The 24538-nt window shown below is 43.0% G+C and overlaps 1 protein-coding gene across 1 annotated transcript in view; it reads right to left on the bottom strand.

The window, feature by feature from the left end:
* The window catches only part of LOC144822592 (CD5 antigen-like), a 510246-nt gene that overhangs the window by 98642 nt on the left and 387066 nt on the right, over positions 1–24538 (bottom strand). Inside the window, exon 5 of the mRNA XM_078680312.1 lies at positions 6813–7133. Within this exon, the coding sequence (XP_078536438.1) occupies positions 6813–7133 (321 nt within the window). The remainder of the gene's footprint in view (positions 1–6812; positions 7134–24538) is intronic.

Raw genomic sequence — 24538 nt, forward strand, 5'->3', positions numbered from 1 at the left:
CCTGCTCTTCAAGCATTACAAATGATCATCACTAATCTGCACAATAGTCACCTAGTGACCAAACTATATGTCCTATTACAAACTGACATAACATAAAACACATGCAATGCATGAAACAGATGGTCGATAGTTTTAGACACACCCATTCTTGAAGAGGAATGGACTAAGTGGTGTGCCTTAACAGACCAACTTACACCAAATGGTAATTTACATCTTATACATTATAAATATTTACACCAAATATACCATACACCGGCTAAATAAAAAAAAAGGGTCTCCGTACAGACGCGCATTGCAAACGTTGTGGTGCTGACGAGGCACATTTTATACACTTAGCATGGCATTGTCCGAATATTACTGACTATTGGGAAACTGTAACAACGTTAAGTGATTTGTTTGGAACCAAAATTGATTGTACAATCCGTATATGTCTTCTAGGTCTGGTATCCAATCTGAGATCCAATAACCATAAACTGTGTGATTGTGTTATTATTGGCTACATTAAGGCAATCTATGTACTGGAATGGCAAAAAACACCCCACATGTAAGCAATAGATACATGACATGGTGTATTGTAAGGACACCTTGAAAACCTATGAAGAAGGGCTTCCATCAAGATCCAAACCAAGAGACTATTGGCAACCATTAACGCTCTACCTACAGTTCCATCGAGTTGATTAATTAGCCCTCGGTGTATATTATGTTGTAATCTGATTGTAACTGTGTCAGTAATGTATGGAGCGTTGTACTGTATTACTGTGGCACACCCGCAGCTTGCCAATTGAGGTGAGTGTATATGTTAGCCTGTATTTTTCTTTTGGTTGTGTTTTTCTTTTGTTGTAATTTTTTAAAATGTATAAATTTGATCTAATATACAATAAAAACTTTAAAAGATAGACATTTAAGCAGTCATGTTCGTACCTTTCCTGTACTGAACACCCATAGCTCTGGGTTGATTAATAACATTCTGGCACATGCATCAAATCTTTTTGCGATCGCAAACGGTGCGATTCGCAAAAATTGGCCTTTTGCGATTGCAAAATTAGCATTTGCGATGCAACAAGGGTCAAGGCCCTCGCAATTAGAGAATTTGCAATTCATTTTGAGTTCTCAAATTGCGATTGCTTTAAGGAATCGCATGTTGTGATTCCTTAAATGCAATGCAAGAACCACTTTAAAGTAGCGATTTTGCTACTAGGTGTCGCAAATTACCATGAAGTTGAACTTCATGGTAATTAGCAAAAACTAAAGTGCATTTTTCAAAGTTGTAGGTTACACATACACAACTCCTTGAGACATGTGTGTGCACAACATTTGTGCAGAGATCAATTTCAGGGGTGCAACAAGGTGTCCTTTTGATGCCCTTGCACCCTTGAAATTGTATGCGCAATTTGCGAGGATCTATTGGTACTCGCAAATTGCACATGCAATTTCCCATTCATTCCTATGGGCCTTTAGGCCCATAGGAATGAACTGGAAGCCATTCCTTATTTGCAAATTGCAATTTGTGACTCACAAATAAAGAAAGTGTAGGAATCGCTATTTTTATAGCGATTCCCACATGCATAGGCTTTTGCAAGTCCTTAATTGCGATTTCTTAATAATTGCAATTAAGGACTCGCAATATCCTAGCTTGATGTATGTGCCGGTACGTTCGTATAAAATTTAAAACAACTTTGGACATTTCCAATGGATTTTGGGAATTCACTTTGGCTCTTGAAAGCCGTGACATGACTGCATTTCGGCTGCTAGGCAATCAGAAAAGATATGCAAGATTGCCGATGGGATATAAAATAGTCCAGGTGGGTTTTCGAAACACATTGTGTCGATTTTACATGAGATTGCCCCTGATGCCTCCTCATACGTCGATGACATTTACTTCACAGATGATGATTTAAGGGTGCATCTTGTGCATGTGGACCACATTGTCACACATTTTCCTGACGTAGGTTACAAATTCAATCTTGCTAAATCACATACAGCATTCTTTGGTGTCCTTTTTCTTGATTATGAATTTAATAACGCTAGGTAGAGGATCGGATCTCCACTTTTAGGAGAAATGTGCTCAATGGCAGCCTCCATCTACTGTTAATAAAGTGCAATCTTTGCTGTTTTTTTTTATTTCGGGAGGACATGCCCAGCATATCAAACCACTTTACGCATTGATACAACCTTCTTTTTCTTCTTGCAGTAGGCTTCTGGAACATACCACTATACTTCGGTCTTTGCAGTCTGATCGGCTTGTGACCCAGTTCTTGTTAACAAGAGACAATACCACACATTTGGTGATATGGATTGTAGGGTAAACAACCTTTACAACGCAACTTTTACCACGCAGTGCCTTTACGACGCAACTTTTACAACGCAAACCATTACAACGCATTGCGCTGGGGGGCGCTCTAGGATAAGGAATAGGTTTAATTTACTGTCCAACACCTTCCCTACTATCCACGGGGACTGGAGTTGGAATAGTAAATTAAACTATTCACTATCCAGCGCCCAAAAGCACTATGCGTTGTAATGGTATGCATTGTAAAACTCGCGTTGTAAAAGCATGCGATGTAAAAGCATGCGTTGTAATGTCATACACCCGGATTGTACCAGGAGCTTGAGATTTTACTTATGTGACTTTCAATGAGGGGGACATGGTCTCCATTGCCTATAAATCTCATTTGTATACTCCAGCAAAGTTGCATTTTCTTTTACTGAAAATATTTTGACTACAGTACAGATGGCCATTCTGAAAGAATGCTCTCTGGCTACGGGAAAATATATGTTCATACTTTCATGAAAAACAACGTTATAGAAGGGTCCTAGGGCTATGCTTCATGCTTTCACCATTGCCTGCTTTAGATTTAAATCCTTATGGGCTTTCCCGACCCCTCAGCACTCAACATCCTTTGTGGGACAGCTCACCTCCGGCTCCGGGTCATCCTCAACGTCTCCTGGTCCTCATGTCTACAGAGTCAAGCATCCCTTCTTCACACCTGAAACACCCGACATCGGTGGGCATTTGTCTTCTGAGCCCATGGTCACTTTGAAGTGACCCAGACTCTGTCCTCTCTGCTTTCAGGTTCCTTCCTTCCAGAATCCAGGCTTGGATTCCACCGGACCCTTTTCACCTTCACGGCAGCAGTACTTCTTCACATCGCTCCATTGAGAACGACAGGAGCTTCCAACGTCACTTCAGACCTATACACCCAGCTCCTCTGGGATAGGTAACTCTGGTACTACAGTACGGGTGGGGTGGCCCTCTAACCTTTTAAGTTCCAAAGGGTTTGCTTAAAGTCCTCTCCGAAGTGTCCTTAAACTTTAACTTTCCAACCACGACTTCCAATAAAGTTGTACTGAGCAGGCAGTTGTGTTTCTTCACTGCACCCGTCCTCCGTGGGCTCCCTGTGTCATCTCTTGGGTGGTTCCTTGGGGTCCCTGAGATTCTATGTGTCTAGTAAAGTTGTGATTGTTATACCACTTTCTTAGTATATGGACCCCAACTGCTCTATTGATCTCGTATTGTGTGTTTGTAGAGGATAGTAGAGAGTGTTATAAAAATAATTACATATTTTTATATAACTACTGTGTGGTTCTCCTTCATTTAGTCATTCAGGAGGTGATATTCCGGTAAAACAAGCTGCTTTTCATCCCTTCAAGATTAAGTCTGAAGGCTGCTCTCTTCAGCTACCACTAGGATGGCTTTCTGAAGGTTATCTTTGATCTCAATCATCATAAGAGTCATTTGGACTGATGCAAGGTGTCCACTTTAATTAGGGGAAAGCATATGCCAGGCCAATTTCTCACACTGACACCACAGCACATCAATTTGGGGATGATTTGAAGAGCCTACTACCTTATTGGGATCCCATGACTAATAGCTTTAAAATTTGTCAGCTAACAAGAGTTGTTGAAGGGGTTATCAACACAACTGCTGTGATATCACTGCTGAGTTTCAGGCTAAGAGATTAGTCACTTTGCAGAACAGGATTGTGCTAGACGTTATTGTTCCATATCAGGGAGGGGCCTGTCGCGTCATCAGAAGTAGGTGTTGTGTTTAGATACCTGCTAACACTCCCAATGCTTATTCAGCTATACAAAAATTGCATAGAATATCAGCGGAGATACACCTAGAAACAGGTACTTGGACTCTGCGGGTTGTTTTTGGAATATGCTAACATAATGGGGTTGAAAGATCCTTACATTCTTGGTTGTGGTTGCCAGTATCATCGTTACATGTTGCCTCTGCATACAATGTCTCCCAGCTTGTTGCTCCTATTGTGTCAATATCCTCACTCCCAAACAGAAAATGTCAATCCATGATACTAATCCTGCAATTATGTTACAAAAAGATATCGACGACATGATGCAGATTGATGATGGTATCTTTGAATACTGACTGTATGAGCACCTATTCATGGTGATGTTTCTTATCCTTGTAAATGTTATACTTCCCTTGATAACAACATAGTATGGTTAGTTCATGCTAAAAGGGGGGTCTGTTAGAATAACAATTCTTCCGCTATATCAATTATGTACTGTTTCATGTAAGTTAGCATTCGAGGCACCATTTTATGTTCGGCCACCATTTAGAGCCATGATTGAAACACATTTTTCCTTCCTATTAAACACAGCTTTTGTTAAGTTTTGTTTCTCCAAGGTTATTCCTTGCTCGGCTAATGAATATATTGTTCTTATTAGTGCATACCTTTCCTACTAGATAGAGCCCTTCCTAATAGTCTAGCGGTGGGCATGGACAGAACGACCTTGACTAAGAGATATTGTGTGCCCGGTCTCAGGATCAAAACTTATTCTTCTGTACTTCTTTGTGTAGCTGCCTCCATCTGGAAATTCCCATTCTGGGCGTGGCTTCATTGGTTGTGAATTGTGCATAATGTATCTCCATGCTTGCTAATGTCAGTCCTTTCTTCAGCACCCCTAAGCGACTGGGCATACAGGGCTCTGCTCAAGTGTATCTGAACAAATATATATTGGTTTGTATTCTCTACTGTCTAACCGACTCTTCATTTTTATGGAAGGCTGACAGGTGGTCGCGAGTGACCCGTGTGACCCTAAATGGGCCACTTCCTTCACAGGGAGACACAGGGAAACCAGAAGGCGGGACAAGTAATGACACCACAGCCACTACTCTTCCGGATCCCTGCAGAATAGACGCTGAGATACCCTTCTGAAGTCAAAATAGCACCATTTTGGTTAAGGAGCAATGCATGAACAATAGAAACAAAAAATGCTAGAATATCAGAGGTCAATGAGAACCTTGGAAACTAAACTTGAAAAACACATTCTTAAAGAGGAAAATACTGAAATATGAAAAAGTGAGCGTGTATATTTCTTAATATACTTATTTTGTTTCTATCTTAAATTAATCTCCTAGATTTGTAAAAAAATATATGATTTGAAAGTGACATACTTTATTACAAAACTAACATGTATAATGACATACATCTATTGTTTTTCCTATGTTAAAAATCCCAAGAACATCATGCGGTCTCCATTTAAGGATGGGCGCTTTTTATTATTCATTGGTGAGTGATTCGCACAGCAGGAACATTTACTGACAATCCTTCTACAAAAACAGTACACAAAGTGCCACCCACTCCGACAAAGGTTTGCTATTTGTAGACATGAGTAATGACAGAAAGAAACAAGCGAAAGAACAATGCGTTACTGATTTTAACACAACCACTGAGCACTCTAACCTCTCACAATGACTATACACTGAACAGTCCCACCCCCCTCCCTGGTAGTTAATACCTTAGGGATCCACTAACCGTGAATGCAGTCTTTACCAAACAGTGGTAATAGCACGCACCAGCATCACGTCATCTTATGGCGCCTTGCACTTCTTGGATCTGTTCTACAGCAACAGCCATGGGACAGAACTCCCGAGGGCTGCTGAGAACTACTGTAACAAGCGTTTGCAAGTGTTCCCGTATCTCACAAAGTGAAAGAGTGCACAGCGCGCTGACTGTAAACAAAGCACGTTGTCCTGCCTCAAGTAGGCCAAACTCAAAATAAAGTGCTTACAATGTAACCAAAAAAGTAAAGGGATCAATAGCCAAGGGGGGGATACAAATGACAACATGGCTGTACTAAGGAGGGACTAACAAGCCCATTAACGAATCCAAATACAGCATTTACAGAGGGCTAACATATAAGCCAATGAAAAAAAAGAGCGGGGGACTGGGTGAAGCTTCTCTCTGTACTGAACTACCCCAGCTCTGGCTATTTTAAGTTGTGTTATTGTTTCTATTGGTTAGGATTATATTGGTCAATTAGTTTGCAGGCATGCTTCTTTCTTCCATGATTGATGCAGTGTAATCTTTATATATAATTTCACATGATATTGAAAGATTTACTGTATTGAAAACCTGTATAGAACTTGTTCCTTGTCAAAATAAATGAAAAAGGACAACTCATTTCTTCCAACTCTTGGCTGTGCTTTGAGATGGACACGTCTACGAATTTTAACCTGGACATGGCTGGATTGTGGGATTTCTTCTAGCATGGAAGGGATGGACATGTTAGGGTCTGAGGCCTCCTGCTGCAATCAATGCCTTCAAAGACTTTGCAATCTCTGAAGGACATCACTACACTCTGTAGCTCGTAATAAATCCAATTCAGTGTGCCTACATATTGAGATTGATATTAGGTTCTTTCATACAATGTCTTTGCGTCTGGTTATATTCAATATTGATATGATGTTGTCATGGCAGCAGAGGTTTGATAAATCCAACTGTACTTCTTTAATTAGCTTGTGTCTTTCGAGGATTCGAATGATTGCTGTTGGCTTTTCTTACCTCTGCACTGCACTCCACTATCTCTTCTGCTCGGGCAGCTGCTGACTCCCCAGGAAGCGCGTGGACAATCGAAGAGAGACTTTTCTGCTCCCGTGCACCTGACATCACTCATCCATACGGGAAAGACACCATTTCTGAATATATCATTTACTGTTTGTGCTCTGGATGCAGATCCACAGTTCAGTTGTCTACAGACCACCTCAGCATCCTTCAGATCCCAGTCGCTATCACAGACCGTTCCCCAGCGATTCTCGTGTTTGATCTCCACCCTCCCACTGCAGGCGTCTCCGGAATTCACCAACCGGACAGTGTCTGCTCCCCCTGTGAACAAAGCACCAGCAAAATAATATTAGGAAATTGATTACAAAGGAATGTGACTTATGAGAGCAATATTCATCAAATATTTTTTGAAACATCTATGCAACCCTACTGTCATCTCCTGTTGCCTACTCTGGCATGTGTGCTACCAGATCACACTCAGTGGCTAGTGCTAATACCCAACTCAGAACTCTTTCGGAAAACCTAAATAACATCAAGATTTGTATATTAACATTTAAAAAAAAAAGCATAGTTAATCACTGACCAGGTGACTAGAATTCCACACGGCTATAGAAAGGAAAAAATATGTGTGTCCTTGTGGGGTAACACGCCTTGATGAACATCTAGATTGATCACCTCTCTGCAAACAGGTTTAAGAAAAGCACTGTACTCTCTACCTCATCAGACCTGCCAGTAGTTCTAGGTGGATTATTAAACTCCATCCCAGACTGTGAAATCTAGTGCACCTGGGGCCTCAAATTACCTCTTTCAGAAATGACATATTTCTGATTTGTCCGACGGTAGGTTGATTGAGGCTCCTGCAATAGAGTAAAAGAGCCATCCTTAAAGCACAGGGGCCTGTCTGTGAGCCCTGCTGAGATGGAGGAGCCCCCCCTCCTCTGCCATCACAAGCGGTGACCCATCCACCTTATCTAGAGCTCTGTGCCTGCCTAGAAGAGAGAACTGTGCAGCCAGTGATTCAACCAGATCAGGGGATGTCCCTAATGCTGACCTGGCCACAATGCTTATTTTACCCTCCCCGCATTTATTTAGTGTAGTTATTGTGCAGTGTTATATGAAGGGAACTGGACCCGAGGGACACCTTCCTGCACATAAACAATCAATGGCGATTTGCTGTTTCTATGTGTGGTGCACAAGAAAGCACACGTGGAAAAAGCAAAACCGAGGAGAAATAAAGCATTTCTCCTCATTTTGACATCTTAAGACCAGGTCTTAATGTTGGTGCTGCCTCCTATTAACACCACACTTGTTCATAGGGGGCAGCGTCAAATACAATGAGTGTTACGGTGTAATGCTCACAGCAACACCCATTGCCCTCCCCTTTCACGCCATGTGCATTGTAAAATGGGGCCTTATTTGCAAGGCAGTATTGTCGCAATAAGTGGCGTAACGCTGTAAATAAGGCATGGCCCCTACCAAAATGCTAAGGAAAGAAAAGTAGACATTGGGTATTTGGTTTCATTTTCGCATACCGAGCTTACAGCTCAGCAGCTCATGAACTCTGCTAGTAGATTATGTTAATCACCAGCTTGGCAAACAATTCATCAAGCAGTGTTCAGTGTGTGATGATGTCAGTGCATGAAACTTCAAATACGTCAGTGAGCGTGTGTATAAAGATGCAACAACACCTGTGATACACATACGTTATGGCACATGTGTCGCTCATTTCTTCTGAGGTGATTGTGCTGCAGCTATCTGGCTGCCACTAAGATTCAATTGTTTGTTACTTGTCTCTTAATCTAGAAAAATATGTTCTGTTGAAAAGGGTGGGGCTGTTGTTAGACTCTGCCATGCAGTATATGCACTACACCTTCATTTTGATTGATTCATCTGCAACATTATCATGCACACAATATGACAAGCTATCCCTGACAAACTGTTCTAAACAAGCCGGATTAATCCCCACAGCCAGGGAAGGTCACCTGGACTCCTTTAGTTGGTCAGTTTTGTATGTAAAATAATGTAGTAGATAAAATATTCAAAATCATGTGTAATGAATATGTATTCTGCGGTCATGGGCAGAGAAGTATGGTTTTAGTTTTGAAAGACAGCCAGACTTCAGGCAGGCAGGTGGATGAATGGATGGATGGGTGGGTGGATTGATGGACGGACGTCTGGGTGGGTGGGTGGATAGATAGATAGATAGATAGATAGATAGATAGATAGATAGATAGATAGATAGATAGATAGATAGATAGATAGATAGATAGACAGATAGATAGATAGATAGATGGATAGATAGATAGATAGATAGATAGATAGATAGATGGATGGATGGATAGATAGATAGATAGATAGATAGATAGATAGATAGATAGATAGATAGATAGATAGATAGATAGATAGATAGATAGATAGATAGATAGATAGATAGATAGATAGATAGATAGATAGATAGATAGATAGATAGATAGATAGATAGATAGATAGATAGATGGATGGATGGATGGATGGATGGATGGATGGATGGATAGATAGATAGATAGATAGATAGATAGATAGATAGATAGATAGATAGATAGATAGATAGATAGATAGATAGATAGATAGATAGATAGATAGATAGATAGATAGATAGATAGATAGATAGATAGATAGATAGATAGATAGATAGATAGATAGATAGATAGATAGATAGATAGATAGATAGATAGATAGATAGATAGATAGATAGACGCTATTTGGTCTTAATTCTTTTCTCTGATCATTTTGAATTCCTCATGAAATAATTTTCACCTCCTTATCTCCCAGGATTTTACTGTATACACATTCCCTTTTGTAGGTCACATAATTATTATTTAAAAAATCATGATAAAAAAATTTAATTGCAAGAATATTGTGATGTAGAATATATTGTTATCAAGATTCTCGCAGGGATGTCTATCATTTTTTTGTGGTATTTTTAACATAGTTGTTAAAAATATTGGTAAAAGTATTGTTGCTAAAAATATCATTTTTTAAATATTACATTTTTATTTAAAAAGAATTGATAATATAATGATGTGTTTAAAGTATTAGCCTGTTTGCACAGCAAATGACTTCTTGAGGAGGACTTTGGATATATCAAAATAGTTGATATTTCCAGTTATTTCTCAACCAATTCTCCAACAAATAATCTTCAAAACTAGAACACTTAAAAATTTCTTTTTAGAAAACACATTAGGCATACACTGTATATGTATTATACATTTATTTTATTTTAAATATATAATTATATTTAAATGCAAGTCCTTATTTAATTTTGATAGAAATGATACATTGCTCCTGTTTCTAAGAGAAAACTCCCATAACTTAGGAGCTGAGAATTCAACAGTCAGAGACAATCTCTTACTGCTCAGCCCTGAGGTTAGTTTCGTGAATCAAAAATACTGCACAATTCAAATGTGAATACAGTTAAGAGTTGTAATCCATCTACTAGCAGGATTTAATGTGCGTTATGTAAGAGCTGAGACATTTGAAGCCCTTTTAGATCAAGAAAATAACTGCACATGTGGACTCCTGTTTCATACTTCCAATGTTGATGATTTAATTGATTGACGCCACTTTAATAGGCTTTGTTGTTTAATTTTTAATCAGTCAGAGGTTTGTTAAGCGCGGCTACTCACCCGTAAGGGTCTCAAGGTGCTGGGGCTCTCTTTTGAAAACATATATTATCTATTGTCGAAATGACGCAAGGATGGAATTCTTTGACGTGGCTTGTACACTGGCTACATTTCTTTAAAAATATTTGGATTACTGTCTTATAGTGTAAATAGTAGAGGGTCTGGGTGCCTCATTTATGAGAAATGATGCATCGCTGCGTGAAAACAGTGATGCGTCACTTCTCAGTGTGAACTCCTTGCGACATACCTGATGCGTCATATTTAATGTATGACGCATCATGTCGCAAGAAGTTACAGATACGTCAGTATTTCTGACGTATCTGTAAGCGCAAAAGTGACGCATTGCTGGAATGTGTCACAAAGGTGACGCAACTCCAGCAATGCGTCCTTTCACATGGGGCAAGCCCCATGTGAAAGGGCCTGCGTCAGTCTTACGCCTGCTGTGAGGCAGGCGTAAGATATTGATGCAACAGCGTCCTTGAATTGACGCAGTGAAATCTCACAGATTTCACTGCGTCACCTCTATGAGGCTTTTTGCGGGGGAACGCCCCCCCCCCTGCATACATTATACCTGATGCAGGTATAATGTAGCCTAGGGGTTTACAAAGTGATGCATCTGCCTAGATGCATCACTTTGGTAAATAGTGCGCAACAGGAGGCATGTTTTACGTCAACGATGAGTCACAAAAAGTGACGCATCGGAAGCGCAAAACTGACGCATGGCCTCCTAAATGAGGCCCTGGGTTTTTAGCAGTAGTATGATTGTTTTTAAGGAATGTATGTTTTAAAGACAGCGTCTAAAGGTTAACAAAGAATAAACTGAACTATATATATATTTTTTTAAATATCTTTATTACATTTATCTTTTTTTGGTACATTAGTTAACAAGCATCAATACACAGTGCCATGGCAGTAATGTCACGTGTTCCATAACTCTATATATAACGTTGCACATGTATTTGTGGGTCGTCTTGGGCTCCCGCAGCCCGCAAATTCTGTTTTCTCCAATGGAGGGCCAGAATGAATATGCTTGGTGCGCCTCTCCATGGCAGTAAGTAATGCGTGAGAATATCAATGCATACTGGCGAATGCTGTTCACATTTGGATTCGATTCTCGAAGTGCAGCACATGCTGTTTCCCAAGCAAGTAGATCGACGCACATGTAAATGTCAAGTCCGTCCATTAGATATAATTTTATATAATAAATCAACCACATCGAATAACAACAAATAATAAATCAACGCAAAAGAGACATCAAATAACCAAGGGTGTATGTAGCAAGTGTCTAGTGTGTCATCTGGGTGCAGATGCGGCCAGGCTAGTGTGCGAGTGTAATGTGTGGGCTGCTGCTTCTTCTTTTACGCAGTTGTATGATTGTTAAGGTGACGCGTGGCAGGAACTACTTCCGGAGGATGTTTGTAAGGATTGTGAGGTCCCCGCTCAGTCCAACTATTGCAGTTGGGGTGGCATATAGAGACAGTAAGTCATGTGTGTTTTGGTAGCTCATTAGTCCCACTTGTTGCGCAGGAGGTGTATGCAGCAGCATTGGAGCGTGTGAGAGTTCTGAGCATTTCATCCCAGGTCTGCGCAATTGGATATTTACGTAACCCTGCCGTTTCTCCCCTGTGTAGGGCAGTACCCTCTGCCCGTGCCCAGACCTCAAGGGATTTCACCCAATGTGATAACTCTGGTGGATCCTTGTGCTTCCACCTCTTAGTTATAAGTTGTTTTGCTGTTATTAGGCCCAGGTCACGAAATCTGAAGCCTACCTTGGTTCTCCTGTAAAGCCCCTGGATGCAGACCTCCAACATGGAGGGTACATCAGTGTTAGTACAGTTGGCGAGCGTATCTAGTATTGCGCGCCAATAGTGTAAAAGCAGGGGACAGGACCACAGCATATGTAATAGATCAGCACCTAGGAGACGGCATCTTGGACATTCGGAAGTGTTAGTGGTGAAGTATTTATTGATTTTGTCCGGTGGAAGACATACCCTGTGCAATATATAAGTCTGTATGAGTTTGAATAGCGAATTTTGTGGTATGTTTGTGGCACTAGCCAATCAATCAATCAATCAATCATAGCATTTGTATAGCGCGCTACTCACCCGGAAGGGTCTCAAGGCGCTTGGGGGAGGGGGTCCGCTACTGCTCGAACAGCCAGGTCTTGAGTTGTTTCCTGAAGGCGAGATGGTCCTGTGTCAGCCGGAGGTGGATGGGGAGGGAGTTCCATGTCTTCGCTGCCAGGTAGGAGAAGGATCTTCCTCCGGCGGTGGCTCTTCGGATGCGTGGTACGGCGGCGAGGGCGAGGCTTGTAGAGCGTAGCTGGCGGGTGGGTGTGTAGAAGGTCAGGCGGTCGTTGAGGTACTTGGGGCCCAGGTCGTGGAGAGACTTGTGTGCGTGGGTAAGGAGCCTGAACGTGATCCTTTTGCTGACGGGGAGCTAGTGCAGGTCCTTCAGGTGGCCGGAGATGTGGCTGCGTCGGGGGATGTCCAAGATGAGTCGGGCGGAGGCGTTTTGTATGCGCTGGAGTTTTTTCTGTAGTTTGGCTGTGGTTCCCGCGTAGAGCGTGTTCCCGTAGTCCAGTCGGCTGGTGACGAGTGCCAGGGTTACCGTCTTCCTGGTTTCCGTCGGGATCCAGCGGATGATCTTTCGGAGCATGCGCAGGGTGTTGAAGCACGACGAGGAGACGGCGTTAACTTGTCTGGTCATCGAGAGAGAGGAGTCCAGGATGAAGCCCAGGTTGCGTGCGTGGTCTGTTGGCTTGGGAGCGGTGCCCAGGGCGGGAGGCCACCAGGAGTTGTCCCAGGCGGAGGGCGATGGTCCCAGGATGAGGACTTCCATCTTGTCTGAGTTCAGTCTCAGGCGGCTGTTCTTCATCCACTCGGCGACGTCTTTCATCCCTTCGTGTAGGCTGGTTCTGGCGGTGGCGGGGTCATTGGTGAGGGAGAGGATCAGCTGGGTGTCGTCGGCGTAGGAGATGATGTTGAGGTTGTGTTGGCGTGCGATGGCTGCGAGAGGTCTCATGTAGATGTTGAAGAGGGTTCGGGTGAGCGATGATCCTTGCGTTACGCCGCAGATTACTTCGGTGGCCTCAGATCGGAATGGGGGGAGGCGGACTCTTTGTGTTCTTCCTGCGAGGAACGAGATGATCCACTCCAGTGCCTTTTCTTGGATACCGATGTTGCTGAGGCATTGAACTAGGGTGCGGTGGCAGACAGTGTCGAACGCTGCAGAGAGGTCCAGGAGGATGAGGGCCGCTGTTTCCCCGTTGTCGAGCAGGGCTCGGATGTCGTCGGTGGCTGCGATGAGGGCAGTCTCGGTGCTGTGGTTGGCTCGGAAACCGGACTGCGAGGGGTCGAGGGATCCGTTCTTCTCGAGGAAGGCTGCAAGCTGTCTGTTGACGGTCTTCTCGATGACTTTGGCAGGAAATGGGAGGAGCGAGATGGGGCGGAAGTTCTTGAGGTCGGTGGGGTCCGCTGTTGGTTTCTTCAGTAGGGCGTTGAGTTCGGCATGCTTCCAGCTCTCCGGGAAGGTGGCGATGTTGAAGGAGGAGTTGATGATGTCCCGGAGTTGGGGTGCGATGATGGAGTCGGCCTTGTTAAAGACGTGGTTGGGGCAGGGGTCGGTCGGAGATCCGGAGTGGATGGTGTTCATCGTGCGGGCTGTGTCTTCGGTGGTCACCGTGGTCCAGGTGCGGAGGGTGGCGGTGGGGGGCGTTGGTTCGACGGTCGGGTGCGTGGAGGGTGCGCCGAAGCTGTTGTGGATGTCGGCGATCTTGCGGTGGAAGTACGAGGCGAGAGAGTCGCAGAGATCTTGTGAAGGAGTGATGTCGTTGTTGCTGGTGCTGGGGTTGGAGAACTCCTTGACGATTGCTGTCGTGGGTGTTGTTGTCCAGTCTTTCCTTCATTTATTTCTTCTTGGTGGTGCGGATGAGCTGGTGGTGCTTGCGGGTGGCGTCTTTGAGGGCGGTCATGTTGTCTGTGGTCTGGTCGAGGAGCCAGCCAAAACACGCTCTCACTCTTTATCAGTCCTGGGGCGGCCTCTGTCCTCAGTCCAATGTGTGCAGAGTCTCTGCAGTGACTTCAAGACATGAATGATTAGGGCTCGCACCAGCCACTGTATCACATGCGATCCTTCCCCATTACGTGCAGGTACTGCAATAGCTGATGTGTTGGCAGCTCGTTGGCCATATCACCCCATGCCAGCGTGAACGTGCGCATAATGGCTTGGTGTAGAATGAACTGGCCTACTGGTAATCCATTTTCTGCTGTCAATGTCGCAAAAGGTAGCAAGTCACCGTCAGCATATAAGTCTACAATTGTCTCCACTCCTGCATCAACCCAGGGCATCAATGTCATGTCCGTTATTTGGTCTCTGCCGCTGGGCATCCAGAGAAGTGGCAGTACCGGGGCATATGGGGTTATGTCTTTTGTGAGATGAAGACTTCTCCTAAAACACCTGTGTGCTAGCTCAACATGTATTTGTGCCAGGCGAGGAGTTTTCCCTAGCGGGTGAAACAAACCACATATCTGGGCTTGTGTCCAAGCTGTGTTCTCGGTTGCCATGTCCACCAGAATATTGCTTCTTAGCCACTTTGCGACCCACTGTAATTGTGCAGCTAGGTAATATAGTTCCAGATGAGGAACTTCTAAGCCACCACATTCTGGGGTTGCACTTAATTTCTGCAGTGCTATTCTGGGCCGCCCCGCCCCGCATTCCATATCAAGCCACGGAGTAGCCCTTCCAATTCTCTAAAGAGCTTCACTGGGACGTATATTGGAAGATTTGCAATATAATATAATAACATGGGCAAAACTATCATTTTGGCTAAGTTAACATGGCTCATGACATTGAGCAGCAAGGACTTCCAGAATTGCATCTGTGCCCTTAGTGAGGAGGTGGCGCGAATCAGATTACCCTCCAGTATAACAGTCGGGGACCTGTAAATATATATTCCTAGGTACCTGAACGTGGTCAGTTGCCAATTTATTGCAGTTCCATTAATGATAATATCGGCTGCAGCTACGTCTTCACAGAACGAGTAAGCGCCTGACTTGGCCCAGTTTACCCTGAGGCCCGACACCTCCTCAAACTTGCAGAACACCACGGATATCTCCGGCGGCACAGCATGAAGATCTCGTATATTCAATAACAGGTCGTCCTCATATAGGAACACCGTATGTAGTCCATCACTCGAAGGGATGCTCCATTCCACGCCACTCTCTCGAAGGAGAGCTGCCAATGGTTCCATAGCTATGGAAAAGAGTAACGCACACAGGGGGCATCCCTGTCTGGTTCCTCGTCTCACCCTGATCTCATCTGAAAGGAGCTTGCCCATACGAGCCCGCACTGTGGGGCGCTTGTACAGCAATTGCACCAGCTGTAGATAATCGTCCCCCAACTCGTATTGACCTGCAGGTGTCTTCCTTCAATCGTCGACGAACCTGCCACAAAGCTGCAGCACCGGTTGACGTTGTAGCAGAACTGCACAAGTGCAGCAGGGCATCCTCGTGGCTCAGACCGGGCGGCAAAAATATCCAACATGAGTTGCCTGCGAAGAGGCCCCGCTGCACGTGTGCAGTTTCACTACGACGTCAACCGTCACTGCCGCTTGGGGGCAGGTTCATCGCCGATTTAAGGAAGTCACCTGCACGTCAGACCACCAGAGTGTATTCGCCACCCAGTTGGGATTAATTGCACTGCAGAGAGGTGATTATTCACGGTGCTCCACTGGGATGAATAAATATTGGGACTTCAAGTACCAAAAGGCCATTGAGATAGCCACGCCCACCAGGGCGGGATGAATACCTTAAAGATGGCCGTGATTCCTCTTTGCAGTATGGCCCGCTGCCCCTGAGGAAGTGATAGTTATCACGTAACGCGTAGGGCACAGACTTTGAGTGTGAAGCACTAATGGCGGTTTGAACATTGTGTTTCTTTAAACCTAATAAAGATGGCAGAAATTGTACCTACCTGTTGGGGGCCTCCTTATTCGCAGGCAACTAATGTTGGATGTTTGCGGCCCCGTCTGACCCACGAGGAGGCCCCGCTGCACTTGTGCTGTTCTGCTACAACGTCAACCGGCACTGCAGCTTTGGGACAGGTTTGTCGCCGATTGAAGGAAGTCACCTGCAGGTCAGACCACCACAGTGTATTCGCCACCCACTTGGGATTAATTGCGCTGCAGAGAGGTGATTATTCACGGCGTTCCACTGGGATGAATAAATGTTGGGACTTCAAGTACCAGAAGGCCATTGAGATAGCCACGCCCACCACGGCGGGATGAACACCTTAAAGATGCCCGTGATTCCTCTCTGAGGTATGGCCTACTGCCCCTGAGGAAGTGATCATTATCACGAAACGCGTAGGGCACAGACTTTGAGTGTGAAGCACTGTTGGCGGCTTGCACATTGCGTTTCTTTCAACCTAATAAAGGTGGCAGAAATTGTACCTACCTGCTGTGGGTCTCCTTATTCCCAGTCAACTCATGTTGGATATGTTTGCGGCCCCGTCTGAGCAGCGAGGATGCCCCGCTGCACTTGTGCAGTTCCGCTACGACGTCAACCGGCACTGCAGCTTTGGGGCAGGTTTGTCACTGATTGAAGGAAGTCACCTGCACATCAGACCACCACAGTGTATTCACCACCCACTTGGGATTAATTGCGCTGCAGAGAGGTTACTATTCACAGCATTCCACTGGGATGAATAAATGTTGGGACTTCAAGTACCAGAAGGCCATTGAGATGGCCACGCCCACCAGGGCGGGATGAATACCTTAAAGATGGCTGTGATTCCTCTTTCCAGTATGGCCCCCTGCCCCTGAGGAAGTGATCGTTATCACGTTATCATGAAACGAGTAGGGCACAGACTTTGAGTGTGAAGCACTGTTGGCGGCTTGAACATTGCGTTTCTTTCAACCTAATAATGCTGGCAGAAATTGTACATACCTGCTGTGGGCCTTCTTATTCGCAGGCAACTCATGTTGGATATGATTGCGGCCCCGTCTGAGCCGCGAGGAGGCCCTGCTGCACTTGTGCAGTTCCGCTACGACGTCAACTGGCGCTGCTGCTTTGGGGCTGGTTCGTCGCCGATTGAAGGAAGTCTCATGCACGTCAGACCACTACAGTGTATTCACCACCCACTTGGGATTAATTGCGCTGCAGAGAGGTGAATATTCACGGCGTTCCACTGGGATGAAAAAATTATGGGACTTCAAGTACCCGAAGGCCATTGAGATAGCCATGCCCAACAGGGTGGGATAAACACCTTAAAGATGGCCGTCCTCTTTGCAGTATGGCCCACTGCCCCTGAGGAAGTGATCGTTATCATGAAACGTGTAGGGCACAGACTTTGAGTGTGAAACACTGTTGGCGGCTTGAACATTGCGCTTCTTTCAACCTAATAAAGATGGCAGAAATTGTACCTACCTGCTGTGGGCCTCCTTATTCGCAGGCAACTCATGTTAGATATATATATGTATGTTGGATATGTATATCCAACATGAGTTGCCTCACGTACGTGGTGGAAAAGGATAAAAAAAATAGAATATTGTTTTATTCTTAATTAGCCCCCGGGGGGGGGGCTAAATCCCGGGGGCATTTTTTTTCCATTAAGGGGGGCTTGTAAGGCACTCCGAGACCCAGGGAAAGGCAGCCCCTGGGGTTTTATTTTGAAGTATGGACGTGGGGAGCCGTCTGGGATCGCGGGGGCATTGCTTGAAAAAAAATCAGTTCTTTTTGAGAACTAACTTTACTGGTTAAAAAAAGAGCTATATTTCTATGATACTATGTAAAACTTCCGTTTTATTTTTTGTGCACCATTTGTACTCTCTATGCATACTCAGCCTCATTTCCAAGACCATGTTTCCTTTTTTATCTTCAAGTTCGCCAGGCAAAGCTGTCCTCATGTCAGGTATTACATTTGCTGCTTTCTTTTCCCGGGCCGTGTGTGTCATCCGCTGCTATACTTTTGTAATATATTAATAATCATATTCTATCTATATTTATTTGAAACGTATTGCCGAGGAGCCAAACATTGATTACATACTCTGTCCACCACCATTTTAGTAGTTTTTTTCCGTTATTTTTATTATACCTGCTACTTTCATTTTACCCTCCGCCTATCTTCTCTGTGATCCATGAGATTTCCTGCCACAGACACCACGGTGTTTGTCTTTGGCCTCCGATGTTATCAGACTTGGTCACAAGCATACCTAAAAACTCATTTGAAGCACGTAAGCCACAGCCATTACAACGCGTGTCCATCATCACAAAGCCATTATGATGTTTATGGCTTTATTATGCCTGGTAAATGTATAGTAGTTGTGATGGAGCGAGGTGGCAAACACAACATTTTGCGTACCCCTCCCGAAATTAATGTCCCATAACGTTAATATTTACTGATTGCATGTTTTGTGAAATTAACCAACCATAGAGTAAAATGCACACATAATTTTTTTTTATTACACATAGGGATACTAATTTTGCTTGCATGTTGCAATAAAATAAGATAATATGTATTGTTATTGTATTGTGAACTAATGTGCAGCCTAGTCGTAAACAAAAGCAATTTAATGTGCTTATTGTACACGTTTCCGTGTTAAGAGGTGGTCGACAATGTAAGTATAAAATGCATTTATGTGGCTTATTTGTTAGGTAAAAAGTAATTGGGAAATATTAGTAAGGTTGGAGGTAAACAGAACGGGTTTAAATTCAATAATTAACATGAATCTGTGTTTGTTTCTATGATAGTTCCAAAGAGTGGCTATTGAGGCCTAAATGTAATGGACGCCCGGGTAAACAGTGAGCAAGAGCTGAACAGCGCAGGCGCACCAAAAACCTGCAAGTCAGAGTGAACTGCCTGTGCTTGAGGAGGTTCAAGGCTGCCATGGCCCGGAACCTAGGATGGGTGCCAAGCATGGACGATTGAATGTACTGATCCTGGGAAAATACTGTGATGTTACCACTCTAGGAAATGGCTAGGCCAAAGACTATTCTAAAACAAAGACCCTTTATTTTTCTGATGAACAATCGAGAAAATGAGGTCGTAATGGTGAGGTGATGCTCACCAACCCCGAAATTGTCCAATGAAATTTTGAATAAGTGATGGTAGTTACAATTTAGATAGATTAAGTTGGAGAAATAGGGTATAAAAACCCCTGGTATTAGCTAGAAGGGGTCGCTTTTCTGATTTCTACTGGAGATGCTGCCCGATTGCTGACTGATTCCTGGATGTAAGACTTTGACGATCTTTTACTTGTTTGCTTTGCAGAATTAAAGGATAGGATGAGGGTGTTAGTTAGGGATGTTAGGAGAGATTGAATTTGGAACTATCTGTTCTTTGCTAAACTTTAACTGTTTCTAAAGTAAAGCGATTCTTTTCTGAGCTCTAAATAAAATGATCATTTTGAAATAAAGTTTAAGATTTTACTGAATAAAGATTTACTAATGAACAAATGTCAGACATAATGAAATTTAGCTGTTGAATACAAATTAGATAAATGGAGAAGTAAAAGCTGGTCTTTGATCTTTCCTACGCCTAATTTTTGTTCTAGCAGATCCATTGCCACTATGATGGTGTGTCTGAATGATTAAAGTCTGAATAAAACTATGGTAAAGTGTAAATAATCTGTAGGTTTAGACGCTCCACCAAATGTTACAGCATTTCTCCATTGCCATTCACCAAAGCCTTGAAGCCAAGTATAAGTGAACAGGGTAAATGGGCAGTGTTATGGGCCCCACTGATGCATGATTTGTGTGTTTTAAGGTTTCAGGGAAATGGTGAGTATTGATTAGAAATGATTTCTGGAGCCGCGCTGTAGCAGTTATATCTTGGTAGCAGAGTAGTGGTTGCTAAGGAAATTAGCTAGGGTTATGTATAAAGTACTATATACAATATGATGCATAGATGTATGACTAACATCTGTTGAGTTTGTATTGCGTTATATGTAGTTTTGAAAAGGCTTCCAAGTGTTGGGATAAGCCAGTGCCTCTGTCTGCAGGTGGATTAAGTGTGGCAAGGTAAAGTCGCACAGTGAATTAGTCTGTTTCAAAAAAGGAGTATCGCCGAATTCTGCAGTGGTATCATCGTATATCACTGTTTAGGGACTTTAGGTGTGAAAGGATAAATGTATAGTGAGGACAGTCTATAAAATTTCAGCCTTCAAGTATAGGGATCATTCCGTGCTTCCCGACTAAAACTTACTGCTGGGAGAGTAATAGGTCTTAACCCAAGCTTGATTGAAGGGTAAAGGGAGTGGCATCTCTCTTTTGCTAACAATAGAGGAATTCTGTGGTGGGTTAGATGGACGCGCTGCCTACCAGTAACACAGAGTTCATGCGTATATGAATAGGGTTTTCTGTATAAACATGTGTAAATGATATTGCAATACGCGTTCAAGTGAAACTCTGGGATTGTGTCTAAGGAGGTGACAAAGATCTCTGTATGTGCTTTCTTAGAGAAACAAGTTCGTTATTGCCTGATAGAAGGGTGAGGCCAGTAGTGTTGCTTTATCGGCGAGTCTAAAAATTCTGAGGAGATAATCGTCGTCTATTCCGGTTACAGAATACTTGTGCTCTTGAAAATTCTATCACTTTATTAGCGAAACAGATTAGTGGATTTGTTTTGTGTAAATTACTAACTGATTTTGTAAAATATCTTGTAAATACAGCTTCTTGAAAAAACCTTGTAAAGGAGGGGTCAGTCGGTGCTGCAGAAGCCGGAGCGCGGGTGACATCAAAAGTGTCGCGCTGGGATTGGTCCGTGCGACCAAGACAAAGTAGGAGTTGATTGGTTCATCACAAAAAGCAGCAAAAGCTATTGGTTAAGCACTATAGTGACGTATCGTGTTCTAACTGGTGCATTAGTGCAAACTGCGCTGTGATAGGTTGGTGTTACGGAATCAACAATCGAATAGTATGCGATCTTTTGAAAGCAGGGAAAGGTTACGGAAAATGTCATACTACTATTAAGATGATGACAGAAAGAAATCTTCATGGTTCAAAAAGCTGAAAAACATGTTTGTAAAAGACAAGGAGGTAGTTACGAGAGAGGGAAAGGTACTTCCTTCACCGAAAACACCTGCTTCCTATATGTTGACGAAATATGGTTACCATACGTGTGGTTGGTTGGAAAATTGGGTTCGGTATACGAAGGATGATGGTGTGCTAGCTTTTCCAGAAGGAGGATCGTTTGATGTAGCAATTTTTAGAAATTTGAGAGACAAAATGATTAAACTTGAACCGAGACCTAGACCGACTCAGTTTGAAGCATTCGTGGAATGGGAAGATGAGATGCATGAAATGGAAAGTGAGAGATTGAGCAGGTATCTTAGACCAAGAGGTAGAGGTAGAGATTTGTGGAGAGAAACACATGAGACTCGAATGCGAAGATGGAGGGATGGAAGTATGTGCGATGGCATGTATCCAGTCAGATTGGTTGAAGAATATGAGGGACGAAAAAGCACAGAAAAGAAAAAGAATACAGAATTGGGAAATCAAAGCTATGGTGAAAGTGAATCAGAGGATGCTGTTTTAGAAGAAATATTAAATAGGAGACCACCCCCATATCAGCCAAGTTCTTTATGGACTACCACAAATGCCCTGATGGCAGAAGAAAGAGTTAATGAAACGCCAAGACAACCATCACATTTTAGAGATTTTCCTGAAAGAGTAGAAACAAGATATGTTCCAAGTACACCGATAGAAGAAGCTAGGATTACAGGAACTCCTGTACAAAGTAATGATTCACACAGAATTGTGCTAAGTGCAGAAAGACGAAGTAATGAACATCCAAATATGTCTGATTATGAGCGTTCTGCACATTGATTGATTCAAAACCTTACTAAGAATATGGAAGCTGTAACTGTACCAGTAACTATAGGACCTGTGATATTGGTATTTGAAGATCAGAAATTAAAAGAGCCGAGATTAACTATTCCATTACAACAAAGTCTACGGAGAGCAAAAGAGAGTACTTGTCCTGGCAGAATATAAGGGTAAATCAACCAGAGTTAAATTTTTATCAAAATTTGTCATGCGGATACCCAACAGGAGCAGAATCTGACTCTGCTACTCCAGAGAGAAGTGCAGATAAAGTAGATTTAACGCAAACACGCATGGGACCATAAAAAAAAAGAGTTGAGTGAATGGATAAAATCGTTAAAATTAAAAGAGCAGGAATTAAAAGTATTGGATGTAGCTAAATTAAAAATAGATATGGAGGAATTAATAATTGGAACAATTGGGACAGACAGATTAAAAACCTACCAGGATGATGAGCTCATAATATTTTTATGTAAAAGTATAACATGGAGAGCTAAGGCAATGTACGATCAATTAGAAGAAGTGGCAAGTGAATGTGGAATAGATTTCTCCAAAATAAAGTAATTGCAAAAAACATATCAAGTAGATTTTGCAGAAAGAGACATTGAAAATATGAACACTGCAGGAAGACAAGCTCAGATAAAAGATTTTATTGTATTGTTGCGCAAATGGGGTGATGTAGGCAAATGGAGGGTCAAGTGGGCAAAGAAGAAAGAAGAAAATAGTGATAAGTCTACCTTAGCTTTCCCCATTAGAGAAAAGGAAAAAGTGGCAACTGAATTTCCTATGAGAGACATTCCTGGAGGAGGATATGTACATGTGCCCTGGAGCAGACAAGATATATTGTCATTTACGAATGATTTCCCCAGATTGAGAGAAAAGCAAGTAGAATGGTATGGGCAAGTTGACAGATTTGTAAAAGTGTCAAAGGTATTGTGGATTGATTTGGATGGATTGTTTGACATAGTAGTACCAACAGATTTATGGACAGAATGTAAAATATATGTGGATTGGCCAAGGGAGGAGTATCCCAGAGATGAGAAAACGGGAGCTCCATCACCAGATGTGATGAGGAAGTACGAACAAGTGATATTGTGGTTGAAAAACAAAATAACCCCAAAGGAAACTGATTGGGTAAAGATAGACAGGACCACACAGGAGCCAAAAGAAACTGTGCATTCATTTTATGAAAGGTTATTGTTGGTTTTCAAACAGTTTAGTGGTTATGAGAAATTAAATGAAAAGGACATGAGCCATTTTGTATATAGATTTGTATATGGATTAAGACCAGAAATTTCAGACATGATTAGGCATAGCATGATGGATTGGCAGTCAAGTTCAGTAGATAAGGTATTAAGACAAGCAAAATATTGTAGTGAGGAGATTGATGCAAAACAAAAGAAGCTGAAAGAGAAAGCCATGCGGGCAAAAGTAAAAGTAACAGAACAACAAGTAGCACAGATGGAGAATAAGAATGCAGGGGATCAAGGTGGGTTTAAAGGCAAACCTAAATTGGTAGGGAATATTGATGAATTGAAAAAGAAAATGCCATGTTTCAATCGCGGCAAGATAGGGCATTGGAAACGCGAGTGTAAATGTACGCCTAGAGTTAATGGGGAACATACATCATTGAATCCGCAGGTGCAGTTTGAGGTAAATCAGCAGCAACCACAGCAACAGCAGATAGCAAATCAGCAAAGTCAGGTGGCGCAACCGCCACTGCCATACAGTGGGAATCAGCAGACATACAGTGCAGGGACAGGATTCAGTGGAGGTGAGCAGGTAAAAAGACCGCAAAGATAAAATGTGTGTCCTCAAAATTGGTTGCAAGAAGAGAATGGCAGCGAGCCGGATGAAAGTTTCTAACGGTGCCTGAAGGAGGAAGAAGAGTGTGTGCTTGGAGTCACTCTTGAGGTAGATCAGTCAGGTCCATTTGTGAGCGGAAAGGTGAATGATGTGGAAATAACTTTCCAAGTGGACACTGGTGCTACCCGTTCTACTGTTAGATCAGTTGAAATTCAAAATCTTCCTCTCTCGGTGAGACAACCCAGGTTGTAGGTATAGCTAACAGACAAATAAATACTCCTTTGACAAAACCAGTTGAAATGGAGATTGGGACGTATAAAGATATGCATCGGTTTGTGGTGTGTGACAGCAGTCCTGTTGATTTGTTAAGCAGGGATATATTGTGTAAAATGAACTGTGCCATATACTGTTCACCAGATGGCATAGAATTGCAGAC

This window comes from Lissotriton helveticus, chromosome 3_1 (assembly GCF_964261635.1).
Source record: "Lissotriton helveticus chromosome 3_1, aLisHel1.1, whole genome shotgun sequence".
Taxonomy (NCBI): Eukaryota; Metazoa; Chordata; class Amphibia; order Caudata; family Salamandridae; genus Lissotriton; species Lissotriton helveticus.